General features: G+C 49.7%; 3 protein-coding genes across 3 annotated transcripts; 1 reads left to right on the top strand and 2 right to left on the bottom strand.

Moving 5' to 3' along the window:
- Positions 1-162: 162 nt before the first annotated feature.
- On the bottom strand, positions 163-2,008 carry N7458_012151 (putative NAD+ kinase; the record flags this gene model as incomplete). The annotated part of the gene is made up of 5 exons (XM_056915533.1): positions 163-319; positions 395-671; positions 756-1,758; positions 1,830-1,877; positions 1,964-2,008. The coding sequence occupies 5 exons, from the start codon at positions 2,006-2,008 to the stop codon at positions 163-165; spliced, it is 1,530 nt and encodes a 509-aa protein (XP_056760287.1).
- A 927-nt stretch (positions 2,009-2,935) lies between these two features.
- Positions 2,936-4,138, bottom strand: N7458_012150 (uncharacterized protein; the record flags this gene model as incomplete). The annotated part of the gene is made up of 1 exon (XM_056915532.1): positions 2,936-4,138. The coding sequence occupies one exon, from the start codon at positions 4,136-4,138 to the stop codon at positions 2,936-2,938; it is 1,203 nt and encodes a 400-aa protein (XP_056760286.1).
- Positions 4,139-15,660: 11,522 nt separating this feature from the next.
- On the top strand, positions 15,661-17,843 carry N7458_012149 (uncharacterized protein; the record flags this gene model as incomplete). The annotated part of the gene is made up of 4 exons (XM_056915531.1): positions 15,661-15,877; positions 15,927-16,409; positions 17,230-17,600; positions 17,670-17,843. 4 exons carry the CDS (start codon positions 15,661-15,663, stop codon positions 17,841-17,843), a joined length of 1,245 nt encoding a protein of 414 aa, XP_056760285.1.
- Positions 17,844-17,889: the final 46 nt, after the last annotated feature.

Below are 17,889 nucleotides of genomic sequence, written 5' to 3'. Positions count from 1 at the left end.
GAGTATTCAAGCCAATGTCATTTCCATTATGTGCCCAATATGTACTCCGTATCAGACCATCCAGTGGCCATTGCAAACCAGCAAAAATGAAATCAAAAAACCAAGCCAAGATGCCCAAACTCCACTCTCACCATACGTCAACTCTCACTCAAGCCCAGAGGCCTACTTGAAGCTCTTTTGTTTGGTTCGTGAATTCCAATTCAAGGTTTTGGAAATACTGTGCACCCAGTCTTCGCCGCGTCGATCCTGGGGCAGTACATTGGCAAAGGGATATCTCGACGCGGACACGGTCACGTAGTCGCCGGGATGTAATTCGACTCTGCACATTACTTTGTCAGCACAAACAATGCTCATAATCAAAACTATGCAACAGATTGTAGCAGAGCCCGCTCACCTCTCACGTCCATCAAAACTAGCCCACGAGCTGGTTCGCGCATCGTAAGGCACACCCATGCGTAGCACAATGGTATCCGGTAGGATAATCGGTCGGAAGGATAGGGTGTGGGCGCAAATGGCGGTTACCAGAATAACGGGGTTCTCCGGGTGCGAAAGCGAACCGCCCGCAGCGAGATTGTACGCCGTCGAGCCCGTCGGGGTTGCAATGCAGATTCCGTCCGCAAGCAAGGTTGTGAAATGCTCGTCGTCGCCAAACAGTTCGATTTGAGACATAGCTGGAAGAGTTTGTTAGATATGCATCGTCGCGGGGAACTGAGCCATTGAGCTTTGGCCTGCAGGGGATATAGCGTATAGCATACTTGGATTCGGACCCCGGTCCAGAACGACGTCGTTGAGAATCTCGTAGACTCGGTCCGGACTATGTGTCAATGTGTCTTCTCCTTCCTCTCCAATCAATTCTTCTACCAGATCCCGGCTTGTGAGAGCCCTTGAATCGGGGTCTTTCAATCGCGCTTTGCTTCGCATTATCGTGCATTCGAAGCGTAATCGGAGACTGACGATGACGCCTTCCCGGAAAGCATTCTCCAGAATTTTTTGGTGATCGGCAAAGTCGAATTTTGTCATGAACCCCAATGACCCGAGTGCAAATGATAGGACTGGTGGCACGATACGCTGGAACAACCAGCTCGTGTAGAGGACCGTTCCATCTCCTCCGAGGGTGATAACGAAATCGAACATATGCGGCTGGTCTTGTGCAAGTTTGGGATCCCAGTAATTCAACCGGCCCTTAGCTGATGGCTCCTCCTGCACTAGCTGCAATGCTCCGAAATCCGGATGTGTCTCGAGGCGGCGCTCCACATAGACATTATACGGCGCGTCGCGGTCCTTGGACAGGAGCCATCGAGTCACTTTCCTAGTTAGACTGACCACTGACTCGTCATGTGTTTTGCTCACGATGAAGACGTTCTTGACCGTGAGCTTGAGTTTGATACTGCCCAGTTTCTTCGACAGCTTCCGCACGTTCCATGCCATATCAGACAGTTGTCGCTTCGTTAAGTGCCGCGATTGAATGACAGTCGGTACTGGCTTGAGGAACTTATTATCACTGTCAATAACAGATACCACAGCGTCGTCGTCGACAGACTTTGTGCCCACATTGGGCTCCTCATCACTCAGCGTGCGGATCACATCCTGCGTCTCGTCCATATGGGTCGATGGTACGGCCCATTCGCCGGCGATAAGGGAATGCACATAGCAAGCTGTAGACTTGTCATGCTGATCGAAATGGGGTCTGATTCGTGGTTTCTCCATTGTAACGAGGGACGATTTGCGGCGGTGGTTGGCATCGGGGTAGAAAACGACCTGCAAGCAGTTCCCCAAACGCACGGGGAGTCAGATCAATACAGTGTGAGTTAATAGGAGCAAACACGTACCTCCAACTGGTTTTGCTGCATCTCTGAGTCACTCATCCCTCCATAGCTCTACGAATGCATCGATCAGTGGCCAAGTCTCTCGCGTCGTCGACTACTACCCCCGCGCCCTGCGCAACGACCAACGACCAACGTACCTCGCCCGAGGCGCCCGAGAGCGATCGCCCTTGATATTCGGCCATCGCGCGTCAATTTTTTCAGGTTTATTTGGCGCCGCTCAGACTGTCATTGTGGGTGCTGAGGAGCTTCTGATTTGGCCGATGCAAGGTGGGTTTGCAAACGCCATGGGATTCGGAGAAACTGGGTATGACGTCGGTCCACTCATTTCCTCGCGTATCCCCGCTCCCTTTCGTCGCACTTTGCTTTGACCTAGAGCGTGCGTTTCCAATCCTATCTTCCAAGGCACGATAATCTAGGACATTTATTTTGTACTATAGTTCGGCTTTTTGTCTTGCTAATTTTTATGGTTTGATTTACCGAGGGTATGGGTTAGCTAGGCCCAGGTATGATTGTATGTCATTTTTCAAAGCAGATAGTTAGTCACAGTGACACCTGCTTACTAGTTATAAAATGACAAGCAAGTTCGATCACAGTCGATTTCGGTACCATTGTAATGATAGTAATCCTCTCATCTTGTATTTCACGCTCATCATGCTTTTCTCACCAACCATATTCCCACCCGAATTAACATGGCCAGCCTTCTCAAGTAAGATATTATCGGAAGAGGGTTGATCCATTGGAGGAGTTTATCCGGGTCGGGAGAACTTCCGTACCCAATCAACAAATTCACACTTGTACGTCGATATAACTACGGCAAAATGAAGTCTACAACATGAAAGGAGGAATGGCTTGGTGAGTTAATTTGATTGAGCGAGATCGTTCATGCCACCGCTAGCTATGGCTATGTTGAAACAGAAAGAAAAGGTTGAGCGACGGCTCCTGGTCGAAGCTATCTGACTTGACAAGTCCCAGGGTATCCGTTCATGTGTCACGACTCCAGAGCAAAATGATAAGAAAACAAAGGGGGAAACATGAAACTCCACGCTATGCTCGCTGTAAGGCAGGAGATGAAAAAGGAAATATTGCATGTGTTGAATCCGTTGATAAAATCAGATCCACCCGTAACCGTAGGTCATGCACGGCTGGTTTAGGTTGGGGAAAGGCTGTGCGGCAGCTACAGCGTGCTGGTCCGAATCATCGTGATCAAAGAAGAAAGATTTGTGCAAGAGGTTGAGAGCTTGCTTCGATGGATGCTTCGGGATTGGGAAGCTTGACTGCTGCGCCACGGGGAGCTGCTCTTGCTGGCTGCACTGAGGCTGAGTCGAGCCGAAATCAGTCACCTCCTCGTCCACCTCGCCATCGGCATCAGCCTCATCGTTTTCATCGTCAGAGGGCGAAAAGGTCTCCTCCAGCTTCAGCCCCTTGCCCAGGGTTTCCTGCTGCAGTTGGCCGAGAGCGCTGTTGGGTTGGCTATACAGACCCATCCCGACAAGCTCTTCTTCGGGCCTGGCGGGTTTCTTCAGAGTAGATGCTGGTTCGTTATCAAAATGCTGGATGGGAAGGAAGTCTGGTGTCGATGGACCGCTCATTTCTCCAGGCGAGGGTACACTGACATAGCTGGGGCAAGTGGTCTCTGCTGGAGGAATGTTGTTGGCCATTGAGAGCATGTCCAGGGACCAGCCATCGCACGCAGACTGATTCATCCCCATGAAGTCGGTGTTGGCAGTGGTATCCCAAGTGATCGGCTCGACCTGCGAGCCAGCCATGGGCAGCGATGGCGTATGTTGCTGAAAGGGCATAGAGTCCGGCATGTCCGCATACGGAGGAAAATATCCAGTTGGGAAAGTAGGTCCCGCCGAGACTGGGTAGGCCATCATGTTCTCAGCTGGAAGGCCATTTATGGACTGATCCGGCATAGTGCCCATCATAAAGTTCTCCGAGGAATATTCATGTAGCCCGATTGGGTTGGAGAGCCCTCGGGACCTGGCTGAGGAGGGATGCCATGAGATTGGGCGAGAGATGCGTGTTGTTGAGGCTAATATCATCGCCTCCAGGGCTGAATGGTGATACTGATTTGGCATTCCATGCATGGCACTCTGAGCGATGGCGGTGCGTCTCCGGATGGCCGAGGACGGGCTGTTCCCTGCACTACGGGGTTTCATGACCCGGTTGTGTCGAGGTCGATGGAAAGCACGGATCCAGTCTTGCATTTGAGCGTTGAAGGGTTGACTAGACACATCTTCGGGAAGCCATTGGGAGCCTGTTGAAGAACTCTGGGGTTGATGATAACCGTAGTCGGAGTAATCGGCCATAAAAACGCAGGTTGATAGAGTTGGGCGAGAGTGAAAGTTGGCGGAAAGTTGGCGGATAACTCTGTAACACCCGCTTCAATGATATGAGTCGACTAGAGTTTCAAATATTGTTGAACTGGGAGAGCTGAGGTAAAGTTGGCGGAAGATGGTGGTGGTGGCAAGAGTAGTGGGTGAGAGGCTGATGGAAGGAAGCGGGATGGTGAGAGCCGAAGTTCCTGCGAAGGAACGACGGCAGGAGCGGAGGGTTTTATCTCGGTCCTAATGTCGTGTATGTTTGATCATTCCAATAACCAATAAATCCAGGAGCCTGCAGGGTCGACCGGTATTCATATAAGGGGAGCGAGATCCAGGGAGGCCCAGCGATCTGCCGCCCCAGGTCCACGATCCCACCGCACATGCTAGCTTAGATGACACGACGTTGACACTAACGAAACGAGCCTAGCCCAACCAAAATCCCGAATCCCGAATCCCATCATTCCTAAAAAGAAAATATCTAAAATAAAATTCAAAATGACCCAGGTCATCAATGAATCAGAGCTACAGGACACTGGGAGGCGGTTCCACCGTTTCGGCTGGGGACCCAGTCGCTAACCAAAGCCAACCAGAACCAGAACCAACTCGGGCGACTAAACTAACGTTAGTTGGCTCACGAACCAAGGAGAGTGGGCAAGGGGAATTTTCCGGAGTGTACCAAGACGGGCCAAGTGGAGGGATGATCAGACCTATACGTCGTAGCGCGGTCTTTTGAGGCGAACATGGGGAAAAGGATCCAGCCGGAGGTCCACTGGACTGCGGCTTGGGGAGTTTCTTGGGTCTTGGAGGTGTTGGGGGCTTAGGAAAGACTGCGGTGTTGAGCGTTCGAATTTGTACAGTTGTCTTTCTCTTACATCTTGTTTCTGTCCTATGTACTACATAGTATGTCTGGATAGTATGTCTACGGAATCAGAAGCAGAACTTTGTAGTTTGTTCTGACTGTATGGACTGTACAGACTATAAAAGTGGACCCTCACACGGGCCCAGTCTGGGGCTACACTTTGTTTGACTTTCGTTTCTTTTCCTAACTATCCATTACAGTATTATTTATTTTCTAATTTATCACTTGTCCACTATCCCACAAAACGTCCCAAGAGCCAGGAACCTTGGCCCTGTACCCGCTCGTGGAATGCCCGCCTGGTCGTGATCTGACTCGATCGGCGGCCACAACTTCCTTCTTTAGCGAGGCCCTTGACTTTTATTTTCTGTTGGTCTTACGGAGATGATCAGCCCTGCAATAAGAATGCCAGCCTAACATGCTATGTTTCTCTCCGTTACTTCGTACATTGGCTGGCTTGCATTTTGAGTAATCGAAAGGTAGTTTTGGTGATCCGGAAGCTGTACTCCGTACTTGATTTGGGACCGCCTACCTAATACTTCTGACTATGGGTGTATAATCCGAGGATTCGTGTTCGATTACGACCGAGGTCAAATCATCTTATTATTTGCCCCTCCCCCTCCATAGCGTCACGGCTGACTCCGTTACGCAAGGGTGACAGACAATGTGATGGGCGCCTCAAAAAGATCAACTCGCACATCCTTCGTGTCGCTCCTGTGCATATCGACAGGGGTGGTGGTCCTCGCTCCTTCAAGAAAAGGGCTGAGAAAAGGGAAATTAGAAAAATTCCCAGTGTATCAATCATTCACATTCAAAGAAAGAAGAGTGGAGTTTGTTAGAGGACTTGACTCCGTCATTGATGGTCTTCCTATCATTTTACTTCCACTTAATCATGTACAGTACCCGCATCCACTGGACCGAGTACGACAGGGCGGAGGCAGATTTTGATGGTTCTGATGACCCTTGTTCGCGGAGGCTTTCCCAAGTGGTCTAGATCGAACGAGGTTACTAACCAACGGGAACATGCCAGAAACATCGTTACCTACCGGCTACAGAAAAAAAAAATACTATAGATGCCGGTCAGCCATCAGCCACCCTTACCTTTAGCCCCTCCATATCCAGTCAGAGGCAGAGAAAAACAAAGAAGCAGAGCAACTCTTGGGCCCTTCTTTGCACCGTGCATACCCGGTGATGTTTCTTTTCTCCGCTGCAGGCGCCCTCGCCCATCCGCGGAGTACATGATGCAGGAGATGCATCATCGCCACCCCCGATCTACTACCTATTTGGTGAATTTTTTCTTTTTTTCCCCTCCGATCCCCAGCATCCTGTCTTCGACTCATGATTGGACCCTTTATACGCCCGCCCTGGAACTATGCTCCGTCGGGGTGTGGATATGCCTGCATTCCTTCCTGGCCGAGCGATCAACGCCTACTGTACAGTAGGGGCAAAAAAAAAAGCCCCCGCAACCAGCAAAGTCATTTTCTAATATCACCTGAGCCCTGGCACGGAGGCCGAGATTTGAGAAAAAGAGGTTTCTCTGGCTGCATGGACTGCATTACCCGAGGAGGCGTTGTACGTAGTGGGACGTGTTTCAATCCCCGTCGTACCGCCACTGGTGTTCGCCCGTGTTCTTAACGACCCTCCTAGGCGGGAAGCTCGGCAATCCTAAGCGTTGTGCGTGGACCTTTACCTTTAATTTTAATTTAATTCATTTGGCATTTTTTGTTCCCTTCCTCTGTCGCTTTCGTTCTCGTTATTCTATCGTTTTTTAGTTTTTTTGAGTTCTATATTTGCCCAGGGAACCGAGCTTTGAACACAGCCGAAGTGACTCAACTGTCTAACTGTTCATGGGTGTCCATCTACGTACGTACCCTGTACTCGTCGAAGAGGGGGAGGGACAAGACAAGTACGGACGAGGAGCAAGGATTCGAATGTGATCTGTCCCCCCCTCTTGTTGTGACTCCTACCAATAGGTCTCGAGGGCTATAGGCACCGGTGATAGAGGGTACATATATACTGAAATTTCTTGTCTATGAATTGTTCCAGATCAAATGGTCTATACTGATGAAGGAGAGTCTGGCAAAGAGGTTGGGATGATTAAAGGTCGGAGCCAATTTCCAGAAGATAGAATTCCCGCTCACTAACGTGGGGCTAGGACGGAATTGGTTCAATAGGCATCATGGCCCCGTGGTCTGTGAGCAGATTGACTAAAAGGTAACAAAGGCAGTAGCCTAATAATTGAAGGAAAATAGGACCAGCACAACGAAACAGGGAAAAAAAATCAGATCAACCTTTTCGGATCAGGAAACGGGCGGTAGAGCCCCCATTCACAACGTGGCCGGGCGGATCTGATCGTGCTTAGCGCCGTGCCAAAAGCCAGCCTTGGGTTCCTCAGGAGCCCGGGCCCTCCGGATGAGCAGGTTTGACATGTCGTCTTTTAATTTCTTTTTATTTTCTGAATTACCATTTCTCCAGGAAGGAGATTGCTTTTTCCTGCCTTACTCTTCATAGGATAGTCCCGATAGTTGCTATCGTGAAGCACGGTTTTCTTTTTTATTGCGTGATAAGCAGCCATCCTTCGCTTCTATGTATACGGACTACGGAGTACTGTACTGGTACTTGTACTTGATTGCCTATTCATGGTTACAAATCGAGAGGGAGTTACCTATACCTGCATCCGTCCTGATATGCTCGTCTCTCTACTGAGTCCACAAGGTTTATACATATCTGATCGTCTCTTGACCCTTTGTATTTCGTATGTGCAACATCATGGGATACCTCACCCACACCCATCAACCCCTCAATCGAGTTTAGCTCGCTCGGTTGGACAGGGATTCGATGGCATTCAGGGGACCAGAACCAATGCAAAACACCCCCAAGTCCACCCTGGCCACATCATTCCGCAGCAGGAAAGCGATCCCAAGGCCTGTACCGCTCGAAACGCATTTGCAGGGCCCACTTTCTGCACTGAGGGGGTCCACTATCGAAAGCGAAAAATTGGAGAATCGGTCACCGTCCAGGCATCCACCTACTTCCAGAAGCCTAGTGAGTGTGGTACTGTACGGAGTAGCTTCTCCTTGGTGGAGCCGTTTCCATCCCTTCCTGATGAAATTGGAGACGCAAATCCTATCAAAGTTGCCGATATCGAGAGTATGTGAGCATACCGCGGACCGAAACGGCACGAATGTCACCATAGTTTAAGGGGAAGGAAGGAAATTGATTAGTCTAGTAATGTGTCCGTCGGGATACTATACTTCCAATCTAGGCTTATAGACAGGCGTACAAAGTGCAGGGTCGTCCACCTAACGTCGTCAATTTGGGGGTCTCCTCTCCTAATTCTGCCTGTGTAGGGTATTACCAACACATCGCAAAAGCCAGAGTGTGGGTAGCTCTTACGTCCACAGCTAACAAAAGAACTATCGGACTACCGAGTGAGCTACTGTAGCACCGAAGAAAAACCTTGATTGCCCTGCATACCTGGCAAGATCCGAGGCTCCGTTCCATGTTTCTTGATCATCAAGTCGCGAATGATCCAAAATAATCATTAATTATTAAATGACTTTTCAACCTCGCTTCCACCATCAAATCCCGTTCTCCGTCCATCATCGCTAAGATGAACATTCACGATATCCGTCACTAACCACTAAAACTAATAGCGGTCACTCTCCGAGACTCGAACACGCCAGAACGGGGCCGGATCTTCCTTCGTTACGCTCCTTGGCTGTCACCCTCTTGTTTTCCTCTCTTTCCCCTATTGTAGGTCACTGCGCCACCCCACTTTCTCAACCTCCGATGCGTGCTAGTCGCCCGTCAGCACAGTGTAGTCATCGTTTAGTGGCTTGTAGGCTCTGGGCGAGCTTCATTCCTAATTCTGCTCCACTATTTTCCTACAGTAACCATAGTGGCATACCCATGTCCCCATCTCTCACTGCGAATCCACTCATCCACAAATTTAGACCATTCACGCGGTGCCGATCCAGCCCCCTTCCTCGCCTTTCTGGCCTTCGTCTTCCAGATGTTTCACTTGAGGATGATGATGACCCGAATCCCACGCTCTTTCTCTCGGCCCCCACCCACCCTTTATCTGAACTCTACCAGATCGCTCCTTAGCTCCATGGAATGCAGCGGGAAGAGGTGTGGGCCGAAGCAATTTGGCTTGCTCTCGCGGCATGTCATCAGCATTTCTCGCCTTTGCAACGGTGAACCATGTCACATCGGCCTCGGAATGACCAGACTAGGAACAAGGCCGAGACGACAGCCATGCGCACGGCGCAGGAAGACTATGTCAGCGTGGTCGGCGACTATCTGATTGCGAGGAGCTGGCCACTACTAGTTCCTCGTGGTTGATTATGGTCAAAACTACCTTCTGAAGTCTCTGGAATACTTCCCACTGTATTCCGTACACACCGTTGCTCGATCGGGGTTCCCCTCCAGCAGGATCGAACATCGTTTCACCTAATAACTAGACTCTACCAATAAGGCACTCGTTTACAGTACCCTCCACGAGTCTTTTGGCCCTCACTAGTTTACGAGTGTCACTGGTTCGACGATATTGGCCCCCGCTTCCCATTCTTCTGTTTGTCTCCGTGGAGGGTTGCGACGATCAGAGTGTGGCTTACGCTCCATTGATAATTTGATTATCGTCCGAGCGTGACCTGACCCTCCTTCAAAACCTACAGCATGCGAAAAGCAGTAGCCTTTCCAGCTGGCCATTCATTCGGATCTGTTGTTTCTGGCGAATAACAGAACCAGTAGCATTGCTGAAACTCGTCTGCCGGTCCCCGGTGGGCTGCAACGAACGGACCGCTAGGCTGTGCCTCAGAATTAGACCATGTCTTCTCTAGGTTTGCACTTGGTGACCATGTATTCGATGGGGCCTTTGTGCTCAGAACTCATATGTAGGACGGAGACTGGGTCTCGCCCGTCATATTAAACGATTCGATGCTGCCTGTGATACCGCGCCTCATCAAGCCCGGGTCTTATCCGGGCAGGCTGCAGGTGCAGTGCCGATAGGGGCGATGGCCGACGCAGCCTCAGTGAGATTTCGTCATTAGGGGAGAGTGCATACCTAGGGTAAAGTATGTGCTTCGCACAACGTACACTGTACAGATATGATATACATGTGATCTGTACGGAGTACTCCGTACGGGGTACATGAGACAGAAGTATATTCGATATCGGATATGAGATGTGCGATTTGAGATTTGGGGGCCAATATCAAGATAATCTCAATGATCACGCATGCGGCATGACGACGTCCGGAGTATATTAACCATTGATCATTGATCAATCATAATCCAGGAAGTCCTGGGAAAAAAGAGTTTCAAAGGATCAAAAACTCTCGGTTTTACCCGTGCTCTGCGTCGGGCACCGTCCGGGTCATGCAGGCGGCCCTTCTGAGCAGTTCAGGAGGGCCTTGGTTGCTGGGTCCTGACGCCCGAGGCGCGACGCCACACAAGGTCCAGGTGCAGTGTGGGTCGGAGACGATCTGGCTACTGACTCTGGGATCGGGGCTTCAGCGGTGCGTCACGCCCGAGTCCAACGGACACTTGCGACGGCTGGTAGCGGAGTAGCTAGGGAAGAGGTAAGATGGTAAGATAGTAGTTACTCGTAGTTTGTAGAAGGTGGTTTACCTGGAGGATGTAAGAGGACCTTATGGGCTGATATGCTAGTAAGAAGCTCAAACTATGTACATACCGTATGTATACAGTACTTCCTACGGGTGGAAAGGCACTATGGTTGGGACTATAACAAGGACTAGAGGATCTCTTAGCGGTGGTGCTACCATATACTTCGTCGACTGCATACTCCTCGTCAAGAGTAACGTATGGAGTCGAGTAGTCAGGATCGTGCATGTATATGTAACGACTCCGTACTCCATCAGACCCGAGGCAAAGGACCAAACGAAGCGGTCAAGCCCAGCAAGAACCATCGACCCCGTCGATAGGCGGGCACTAACGACAAGACCGGACCACTGACAACGTTACTCGTGGAAACATCCATTCAGGAACTTACAAGATGTACGGCTCTTAAGGGGGTAATCAACCACGCAGGGGAGGCTGGGCCAATCATCACCCAACACTCGACTCTTTTTTCCTCCCCGACAAAGTCCTCCCCTCCCCATCTCCCCTCCAAAAAAAAAAAAAAATCAAAAAGCAAAATTGAAAATTGAAAAATCAAACACAACCCCCCAATCATCGGTTACATGCAACATCTCAAAGGCTAAAGGCTCAAACCCACCCCAGGTTTCGTGTCCTTTCCGGCTACTTAACCGCTTCCCTGCTCCACCGCATTCTTCCCGGTGTGGCCCCTGCACTCGCGTCAGCTGGGCCTGAGCTATGCCTACATGCAACCGTACACCGAGCGCAGAGGACGGAGTTACTTCTCCTCCTCCTCCCTCTGGATCTCTAAACGCCACTGGTTAGCTCAACGACGGACCTCCGTACGAGGAGGCTACAAGCAGGCTTCAATACGGAGCATGCTCATCCTCAATCCCTGATCCTGCCTGCGGAGGTCCATTATTCGTGCCCATTTCCTCCATACATATCCAATGCAGGGGTTGATCCTGACCACTCCTGTACTCGGTCATGAACTCGGCCCATCAGCCCATCACACATCGCACAACTGTGACACTAGGACATACCGTTATTTCTTCTTTCAGGGTGCCTGCTCCTAGCTTGCTGCTGCACCCATAAGCCCCCATCGTAACCCGCGGCCGTTGCCACCCACCCCACTCCCAAACGGGCGATCAGTGCAGCTGAGCAATTGCCAGGAATAGGTTGAAGGGTAAGAGTGAAGGGGTGTGTGTATGTCTGCAGCTTTGGCGCCATGCAGTGAGATGGCACAATCTCGACTTCTCGACCTCCGATCTGACAGATCCGTGCTGATTGCTGATCTACAGAACAGCACCTTCGGAAGAAGAAGGGGGGCTGATAGGTAAGGGCATTGACATGGGTGTTCCTCTTTCTATTTTATTTTTTTCTATTTTTTTCCCTGATTATCGTTCACAGTATGATCGTCTCATGCAGGTGATAGCCGAATTTTCGACTCCATGCAACCATACGTACGGAGTATGTCTTGTCCTCCGTGCAGAAGAGGGCCAGCGTGCTCGTTAGTGCCATTTAGCATCGTGGCCTGGAGAAACACTGCCGCCCCAAAAAGAGGACCTACGCCTGCTTACGAGGCGAGAGATTCTCGTCCCGTAGCGTAAACTTAAGACATCTTCGTAATGAGCTGAACTTTAGAAACACAAGTCCCGTTTCTTGTTTCTGCGATGTTATCCCGATTTGAAATCATTCTGCCAAACTTGCGACTAGAAACGTTTCGATTACGAGCTCCACACTGACTCCCAACATGGTTCACCTCTTTTCAAAAGAGCATTAAAGTGATATCGTGGAGTGCACAAGCAAATCACAGTCTAATGGGGTATAGTTTGTCCACGAGTCTTCACGGCTATTGCAGATACGAATTATAATAATAAGTCGAAGTGTTCTTTCTCTCAATATGCGACGCGTGCGAATACCAAGTATCCTCTCGCTGGAGTTAATACAACACGGTTTAGTCACGATGACTTTATAATCACTAAGGGAGATCTCAAATCACTGCTTTGAGCTGTGTCATCGTCTGAACGACTTCCCTATGCCATGGTCTTCCACGCCGCTCTTTTCTATGCACCTCGATCTGATATCGATTAAGAGCATGATCAGAGTAGTATCTTTAGCAGCTTCTGCACCAGTTGCGACTGCATATGGCCATTTCTCGAATACCTGCTCTCCGAGAAGATGCCCAATTTTCAAGAGTTTGGTATATCAGGCGCCCACATCTATACAAGAAGTTCGGCTGTCCGAGTCCTCCCATGCAGCCCAGAAGCATCGCTGTTCATATAGGGCCTTGTTCTATGGCATGCACTTCTACCCAAGCTAAAGACTCTCAAACAGCCGCTGTCGGAAGAGATACTGTGCACTTAGCAGCCGAAAGAGCCTGGGACAAACGAAGTTCGGGGTTGAGAACTAGGATCTACTACAATAGGTCCTCCGTAGGAACCAGGAGAGTAGACAATCTACAAACACCTCTATTCGTCTTTGGAGATCGACGTGGAGAAATTGTATCATATACTTCTACTCGGTAATTCATTCTGATAGCAATCAATTTATTTGTTCTATTCCTTGCCTTGTACTTGATCTTCAGTCATGTTGATGTTGAGCAACGAGCTCTCATGGTGATTGGCTATTGAGGCTCTGAGTTGTTATCTGACGCAGGAGTCCAGATCAGGCGTTTTCTCTAGCCAAGAATCCATCATCAACTCTCCTCCAATTCTACATCGGAAGACATCTGAATTCCAATGACTGGATACCGATATCGGTGCTGACCCATTTTACAGTCTCATACCTGAAGCATCAGCGAAGCTTAATCTGATGGGCTAATTAGGCTGCTTCCGGACGCGCAAGCAACCAAGGAAAACCTCGATGCCTGTTGTGGCTGAGTTAAGGTCTCTGCCCCCAACAATCCTATTATTGTGATCGTACTTCGTATGTGCGAAGTAGTGTAAATCAGTGAGTAGAGCGCTCACCGTAGAATATACAGCGCACTGCTGATCAAACTAACTGCATCCATGTCCCACTTGCACATTATTAGAACCACACTCAGATCCACGTATGCCTCGAGGCACCACTTCGGGCAACAGATCCCCATATTTAAGTTATATCCGTGGATCTACTTCAATGACACACACCTCCTCTTGCCCGTGCAGCGCCACCGCCTTACTAAACCCTATCCCTTCCAACCCGTGGTTTACCGTTAAGGTATATCCAGAATTACACTCCTACCATAACCAGCACCCCCATCATGCCAAGTCACGGCTGAGAAGGAAAGAAAAAAAGAAAAAGCCAAAGAAGGATCTTCAAATCTCCAGTAAATTGGTGTGGACACAGTCTCCCAAGTTGCCCAACCCTGGGCTCCACAGCCACTGCCCATCCCTTCCTGAACAAATCACAAGACAAAAGGGAATGTCATGGAATAGAAGCTGCCCGTACCGCTGATGTTCTCCGCCCTGAACCTTCAAGCCCTCAAGCCTCTGACTTGAAGCCAATGGCCAAGACCAGTCGGGATGGAGTCAGCGTGAGTGGGAGAGGGGCGTCCTCGTGCCAGTTTCCCGACCGTGATGGGGCTGGACCACTGGACACCAGATGGAGTATTAAACTTACTAAACTCTGGACGGAGTAAAATGGCGTTCAAGAGGAGGAAAAACGGTACCGCACTTGCATAGTTTTAGTGGCTTTGGTACAATAAGCAAAGAGGAAAGAGTTTTCCGCCTTTTTGCACTGACTTGATGCCATATGCCGTCCGCCCTACCCGGCTGCCCAGGATACAACTTAACAATACCGTTGATCGAAAGTGGAATTAACTCTTTGTTTCATTCTTTTTCTTGATTCCTTGACCTCCGGTGGTTCTCCGTAGAGGGACCCTCTCCTCCTCGCGACCCTCTTGCACCATGCCTTTCGATCGTTGTCCCTAGCGTAAAAATGGCCGGTAGTGCGTTGATAGCGCGGTGTTTAGTCCTGACTGGGTCTAGACCGCCCGCCTTTGAGGTCACTACTGTAGTCACTACTCACTAGTCATGCAGGTCTTTTGGTGCTGGCCTTTATCGGCCGATCAACGGGTCATGTGCGCCCTGCCCTATATAAGTAGTGTAGGTGGATTAACTGGATTTGGGCTTTGAAGTCCATATGTTGAACTGTTGAGCGTCTTCTACTGTAAGTAGGAGGCGTTGGATCCACGCTCGGGATTTATTCAAGGTTCTTGTGCCCGTCAAAAAAGTTTGATGATCACGGGGCGCTTTTTGGGAAGAGATTTTTGTGTCTTGCGAGGATCTGTCGGGCGTCTTGAAGTTAGCACGAAATCCAGGACTGTATGATGTTGGAGGGATTGATTGAGGAGGCTCTAAATGTCTTTTTTTGGAAATTTTTAGTCGAGCCCTTGTCCATAACGGCTCAGTTAATCATAGATGGGCAGAGCTAGAGGTCTCCTAACTTCTAGCCGTGATGGAGACAGGAACGTCATAAGCCCGCTATATATCTCCGTCAACTTACCAGCAAATTTTGCGCCAACCACTAGTCACCACCTAGACAGTCTATTTTCGATCAGAATGAACTGCTCTCAATACCAATTATTCAAAAGACGTTCATTTTGCGTGGAGAGCATGTCTACCTATTAAAAAGCTGACTCCATTCTGCACTCGCTCAAAGTATCTGTCGTAAAGAACCCTATTTCCCTTCGACACGACCAAACAGAGTAGCCGACTTTATTAAGGATCTCCGAGGACTCGTAGTTCCATATATAACCCCGTGCTTCGCGACAGATTGCTACTTCCATTCTTTTACCTATATTTGCACCTAGTCAAGCTGCATCTGCTGTATCAGTAACTTGAACCAAGAACTGCAATCATTGTGACGTCAAATGTATCTAGTTTGCCCGGCAGAACAAATATCTTGCTGCAATACCTGTTCAAAGTACAAGTCGACCTTGTTATACATCAACACCCAAGGTGATCAATTTGAAGTTATCCCAAGCACTTTTTTCAGGACTCTTCCTTGAAAAAATAGCATACCTACATACAACACCCTGAGCGGATCATATTGAACATCTATCCAAAATGACATCGTGCGCAAAAAAGTCCGCATCAGAGTCCAGTGACATCCCAGGAGATCCTCGCACTGTCAAGAGTCGCGTTCTCGAAACCGGAGCTGCAATGACCCAAGACTTCACGCCCGTTAAACAAATCTGCGCGCATTTGAATGCCTTCCACGTTTACGCCGACGATCCCACGCGATGTGTCGAATCGAACCACTATTGTACACACTTGACAGAGGGTAAGCGTGATCCTCAAAAATCCAAACCGAGCCACATGACCCGATCAAGGTACTGAGCAATTGACCCTCAACCCAGATGTCCGACAATGCTTGATCTACGACTCGCCCGAGTCCAACGCACGCCTCCTCGGCGTCGAATATATGATTTCGCCGCGCATTTTCAAAGAACTCCCACCTGAAGAACGAAAACTATGGCACACGCATGAGTTCGAGGTTAAGTGTGGCCTTCTCATTATGCCAACGCCCAGGGGCATGCCAACCGCGGTGTGGGAAGCAGCCGAGACAGCGGAGATGGAGGATATCGCACCGATTTATGGTAAGACATATCATATGTGGCAGGTTGATCGTGGCGATCCGGTGCCCATGGGACCGCCGCAGCTGATGGGTAGCTTTACATCGCCCGAGACGGTCGAGAGAGCGCATGAGGGTGGGTTGGATGGGTTGCTTCGGGGTCGAGATGAGAGGTTTGGAGTCGACCATCGGACGAAGGCGAAGAAGAGACAAGACATTGTACCTGTTGAGAAACATCCTGGTATGTTAGTTTGCATCTTTGGTGATGGAGTAAAGCTGACTCGGATAACATGAGCAGATGCCGACGCAATGTGGAAGCCGGGTTGGAAGAAAGAATGAGAAGCTCATGCCCGGTGGGGATATTCGTATGGAAATAGTATAGAATGCGCGTCATAAAATTGGTGTTTTCAATTGAATAGATAGATGCAAAGATTCTAGGAATAGCTTAAGAGTGTCTCCCCACTACACCAGCCTCAAAGATCCAGTCCCATAGTTAAATGGGGTCAAGACTGAGACCAATTGGGGGACAGCCTTGTCATCCGACAAGGCCGGTTATGTTCATCTTGCTTCATTGTCCACACTTGCTCGTCCTGGTGATAAATTTCGACGACGGCAAGCTCTAGCATTTGTAGAAGCGGTGGGTCTCCCTACAGCGATAGGCAGAGGGAAAGTATCCGATATCTCGGTTGTGCCATTTGAGTAGTGGCATACGAACGGTGATATTGTGTTGCATCTCAATCACGATTGAGATGCTCCTGATTCATGAGACTCACGGTATCGACGAGATCGCGCGATACTCAATCATGATCCCACACATTAATGGGAGATTGAGCGGATCGCAAGGATCAAGTCGATCGCTTGGTCAATCAATTGCAGCAGCACATGCTCGTATCGGATGCAGAGTGGTTTGCCGACTCGGACCCTGGACATGCGGAAGAGAAAGAAGTTGTGGACTCGAAGAAATTTGATTTTTAAACATGCGGTCATGTGACTCGAGTCTCCACGATCCCCGATAACAATCCTATCCAATGCGACCAGCTTCCAACTAACAGGGCATGCAGTTGCCGTGCGACATATGGAACACGTTCTTCGATACTCGCTGAGCATAAAGCCATGGGCAATCGCCCGAATTGCCTACAATGGCGCTGGTTGGTTCTGTGCTTGCGCCCTGGTGTGGGAGCACCTAGTGACCCTCCAATCGAGTGAGGGACCTTCAATGTACCCGACTTTGAACACGCGTGGCGACTGGCTTCTGATATCACGGCGACACGCAAATGGCAAGGGTATTCAAGTGGGTGATATGGTGCGATATAACCATCCCAACATACTCGGTGCGCATGCTGCGAAAAGGGTGCTCGGAATGCCTGGGGATTTTGTCTGTCGGGATCCGCCTTACAGCTCTAAAGCTGGGACGCAGCCGGATATGATTCAGGTGAGATCGATCTTGAAGTTATGCTCGTGGATCAGAGATTGGTGTCTAACTTGTGCGTCTATGGTATAGGTTCCCGAAGGACATGTATTCGTAACCGGCGATAATCTTCCCTGGTCGAGGGACTCGAGAAACTTCGGGCCATTGCCATTGGGTTTGATCAATGGAAAGATCGTCGCGCGAGTCTGGCCGCCATCGAGGGCAGAATGGATGCGCAATACCATGCAGCCAGTGGAATCGAACTAGATACCGCGGGGGCGGAGGAGTTGTCGGAATTGTCATCTGATACATG

Source organism: Penicillium daleae (assembly GCF_028827525.1).
Source record: "Penicillium daleae strain IBT 16125 chromosome Unknown utg000009l_segment0_segment0, whole genome shotgun sequence".
In the NCBI taxonomy this organism is placed as follows: domain Eukaryota; kingdom Fungi; phylum Ascomycota; class Eurotiomycetes; order Eurotiales; family Aspergillaceae; genus Penicillium; species Penicillium daleae.
This window is presented reverse-complemented; position numbering and strand designations above follow the sequence as displayed.